At 53.8% G+C, this 4,185-nt stretch overlaps 1 protein-coding gene across 2 annotated transcripts in view; it reads left to right on the forward strand.

Annotated features, from left to right (window-relative positions):
• LOC101982273 (3-ketoacyl-CoA thiolase B, peroxisomal) overlaps positions 1-4,185 on the forward strand; it is a 10,940-nt gene that overhangs the window by 3,835 nt on the left and 2,920 nt on the right. For both annotated transcript variants that reach the window (XM_013346642.2, XM_005348083.2), the window contains 4 exons: positions 877-956; positions 1,331-1,373; positions 3,101-3,199; positions 4,073-4,153. In XM_013346642.2, coding sequence (XP_013202096.1) covers positions 877-956; positions 1,331-1,373; positions 3,101-3,199; positions 4,073-4,153 — 303 coding nt within the window. The remainder of the gene's footprint in view (positions 1-876; positions 957-1,330; positions 1,374-3,100; positions 3,200-4,072; positions 4,154-4,185) is intronic.

Below are 4,185 nucleotides of genomic sequence, written 5' to 3' on the forward strand. Positions count from 1 at the left end.
AACTCACAGAGATCCGCCTGCCTCTGCCTCCCAAGTGCTGGGATTAAAGGCGTGCGCCACCACCGCCCGGCTCAGTACAAATTACTTGATGAAAACGTGGTACCTTGAGGGAAGGGGTTTGATGAATGGGTAATTTGAAACTAAGAATGTAGCAAGCCTGGAAAGCTGTCGGTGAGAGCCTGGCCTGAGCGTTTCCAAGCCTGACTGTACAGCAGGAGCAGCAAGATTCTCAAGGAACTTCCTGAGCTCGTCTAAGGAGGCGCTAGAAACGAGGCTTTGTACTGTTGGCCAAGATGGGTTATCTACCCAGAGGGGCAGCCGAGGTCGCTGCCAGGAGCTGAGCCCAGTGTCGAAGCCCCAGGAGTGCCCTGTACAAACATGCCGGAAGCACTCGTCATCCGGGCAAGAGCAGATTCTCAGAGAACCACATAGGCACACAGGTGTGTGAGTGCTGGTGAGTGAGGCCCGGTGGCAGAGATGGTTGGCGGCCTTGTCTGTGAGATCTTGCTCTAAGGCTGGTGGTCTGCCTCTGTGTGGGCAAAAGTGATGGCTACTTTCCTTTGTGAAGTCGTCAGAAGGTGAGGAAGAATGCCTGTGGCCAAAACAAGCATCCCCTGCCTGGGTTTAGAATCACAAAGCAGCAGGACATGTGCTTGGGGACCCTGGTTGCTAGTGGCCATAGTGACAGGGTTTGCCAGGTAGCTGATCCCTCCTTTACATATGCCTACCCTGGTGGGGGCATGGACAGCTGTCATCCCTACATGCACACTGTTATGTGCTGTAAGGGAGCCCTGGAGCCTCGTGGGGCCTGTTTTCTATGAGGCTGTGGCATGCTCAGGACTGGCTACACGTCTACCATCTCCCCTTCTGTTTCAGTGGCATTCCAGAGACTGTCCCATTGTCTACCGTCAACAGACAGTGTTCATCAGGGCTACAGGCAGTGGCCAACATCGCTGGTGAGTTGTGACTGCCAGGGGCCCATGAGCATCCCCGGGGTTTTTGTTTCGTTGTGTTGTGTTTGAAATAGGGTTTCTCTGTGAGGCTGTCCTGGAACTCACTCTGTAGACCAGGCTGGCTTGGAACTCGGAGATCCTCCTGCATCTGCCAGAGTACTAAGATTAAAAACATGCACCATCACTATTGGCTCTGACCTTGGTTCTTGACCCCAGAGACCCTAGGCAGAGAGGCATGGAGGAAAGCCCATTGTCAGACCCCAAGCCTTTCTGGGTGCTCCTGGGTCTGTACCCCGAGAGCAGGGAGGGAACGGGCTGTGCTGCTCCAGGGCAGGCCCACTCTGGCCAAGGATGGTTATGAAGTGCTTTTGTTGCAGGTGGCATCAGAAATGGGTCTTATGACATTGGCATGGCCTGTGGGTAAGATGGTCTTCCTGCTGGACCTTATTAACCAGTGTAACAATCAAACTAATTTTCCTCTCCTCGATTCTGAGGGGCCATGATTCTCCTGCCCACCATGGCAGCTGGCTAGGTTGGACTCCCAGAAATGTGTCCAGGAGTGGCCCAAGCTCTGGGCTGCTCGGGAATGGCCCAGTCTCAGCACCTGCCATAGAGAGAGTTGGTCTAAGGTAGCCTGGGAATCCGCCAGAGTTGAAAACGTGGCCAAGCATGCTGAGAGAGGGCTACACTTGAGAATGCCCTCAGTGTATTCTCCATGCCTGTTGAGAGAGGAATAGCAGTTTTGGTCCCCTGAACCCAGAGACACATCGAGCAGAGCACAGTGGTTCATCCTGTCCATCCGGCTAGAAGGAGACGGACAAGAGGATCTTAGGTTAGAAGCCAGCCCCGAGCCAAGGGCAGCTTTTATTGCATAACTGTTTTACTAGTCTATCCATTCTCTTGTTGCCAACCTGGAACTCGGGCTACAGCTGGGTTCCGAGGGACAGATTGTTGGCTATCTGTTCTCTGTCACCACCTAGACTACAGTTTTGCTTCTGCCTGTAGAAATTAACTCCGAAGTGGTTCCAAGGGAAGGCGGCGTCTAGCGCCTAGACTTGGGGTGTCTGAAGCTGGAAGGACATCTCGGGAAGGCCTCGGCATGGTCTGGGGCCAACAGCCTTTCCTATTCTCTGTGCAATGTTTTTATCAGGAAGCATAGCTGGCCTATGGTCAGGTCTTAGCTGCCCTTCACTGGATCTTCCTAACCTGTGTGTCAGTAGGATAACAGCCAAAGTCCACAAACAGAGACCGTGGTGGGCAAGGGTCACAGCCTGCCTGCCTTTTGCTGGTCTTCATGTTTGTCATAATGAGGACAGCAGATTTGGTGACTTGAGGGAAAGACTGGGATTATAGTCCCAGTCAGTTCAAGCTCCCTAGTAGTGGAGACAAAGCAGGTGGTCCTGACCATCCCCTAGCCTTTGAGAGGGCAGCTTGTCCGGGGCCTCCTAGCTGAGGGTTATCCCCTAGCCTTTGAGAGGGCAGCTTGTGGCCCAGGTTGGACAGCTGTGGGCAAATCCCTCCCCACTCAGACCTCACTGTCGTCATCTTTACAAGGAGACACCAGTTCCACTCTGTGAATGTTGCCATGGAACCAGCTAACCCCATGGGGTCTGTGTCATGTGGTGTCACTGTTTGGGAAGAGTTTGAGCTAATGACCGGGGAAGGACAAACACCCAGCTAAGGCCATCTGCTATCATCTTGAAGCTTCACCCCCACAACCCTTTTCTGAGTCCTGTACACCTAATCCCTGTCCATCCTCCCTGCCTATTCCAGCCCCTTTGATTGGCATTAACCTAAGGAATTCCTCCCTTCCCCCTTTGACTTGGACATATTGGAGAGCTTGGCCTAATTCAGGGCATATGCCTTGAGCTGGGGGTGGGGTGGGGATGGGTATGAGGAGGGGACCCTGGGGGCTGCCTCACTGGCCATGGCCCTGGGAGTGGGTCTGAAACAGTGACTGGGCTTGGAGGAGAGAGGCCCAGCTGCTCCGAAAGCTCCACCTGCCTCATGGCTATCATATGCCTTCCTTAGGCTTCCTAGACAGCTTACCACACTCCCTGGACTGCCTGAAATTCGCCCAGAAATTGCTATTCAGCTAGCCCTCCCTGGGGCTTCCTATTAGGGCTAAGACCACTCCTCCTCCTCAGGGTGGAGTCCATGTCCCTGTCTGAGAGAGGAAACCCTGGGAACATTTCTTCACGCCTGCTGGAGAACGAGAAGGCCAGAGACTGCCTGATTCCTATGGGGTGAGTGTCCACAGGTGTGTGTGTGTGTGTGTGTGTGTGTGTGTGTACACCCAGTCACTGTTCTGCCTGTCCTTGACCAGACACCAGGGATTTTCTCCTCTTGTCTTCTTCCTCTGGGCGTCATATGTTCCCTGGGAGCTGGATAGAGAATCAACGCTGCCCTTGACTTCCCTTTCCTGAGACCTGCCTTCCCCCACCCACTCAAAACACACACACACACAGTCCTCTCTGATTACACAAGTTTCCAAATGTAGCCCATCCTGCATGTCACTGAGATGCTATGTCTCAGGGAAGGCAGTGGTAGCAGACCCCAAAGCCTTGGAGGCCTCAAGAGTTGAGAACAAGGGAAGCTCGGGTTTCTATGCATGCCCGGGAGGGTCTTGGACCTGTGAGATGCAGTTTGGGGAATCTGTTCCATCTCTCCAGTGCTTTAGTACTGCAACCATGTCTGTGAGCTCTCCATAGTGTGTCAAGGGCAAAGGATTCTGGGGAGGCTGATTATGTGAGGACTCCAAACTGACCTGGCTGTGTCTACATCCTGTGTTTCCAAGAGTAGCCTGGAAGCCACAGGTAAACAGGCCAGGTAGTACCCCCAGCCCTTGTCTTATGGGCTGAGGCAACCCACCCAGGGGACAGTTCCTTTGTAGACCCCACATTTAGGCTGCTCTACCCTGTAAGAGGGTGTCTTTGAAGTGTGAACCTGTGAGCATCTCTTGACATGGGTGATCAATATCAGTGATTAGCCAGGAGTCCCTGGAGCATGGACTGGAAACTCTGGCCTGGATGCCCAGAGGTGCAAGCACAGGCCTTCAGTACAGTCCTGGCCCTCGGGCCATCAGACCCACAGCCTCCTGCTTTGCTGTTTGTGTCTAGGATAACCTCGGAGAATGTGGCCGAGCGGTTTGGCATTTCACGGCAGAAGCAGGATGCCTTTGCTCTGGCCTCCCAGCAGAAGTGAGTGCGGCTGGGGTGGGCTATTGATGGGG

This window comes from Microtus ochrogaster, chromosome 5 (genome assembly GCF_000317375.1).
Source record: "Microtus ochrogaster isolate Prairie Vole_2 chromosome 5, MicOch1.0, whole genome shotgun sequence".
NCBI lineage: Eukaryota > Metazoa > Chordata > Mammalia > Rodentia > Cricetidae > Microtus > Microtus ochrogaster.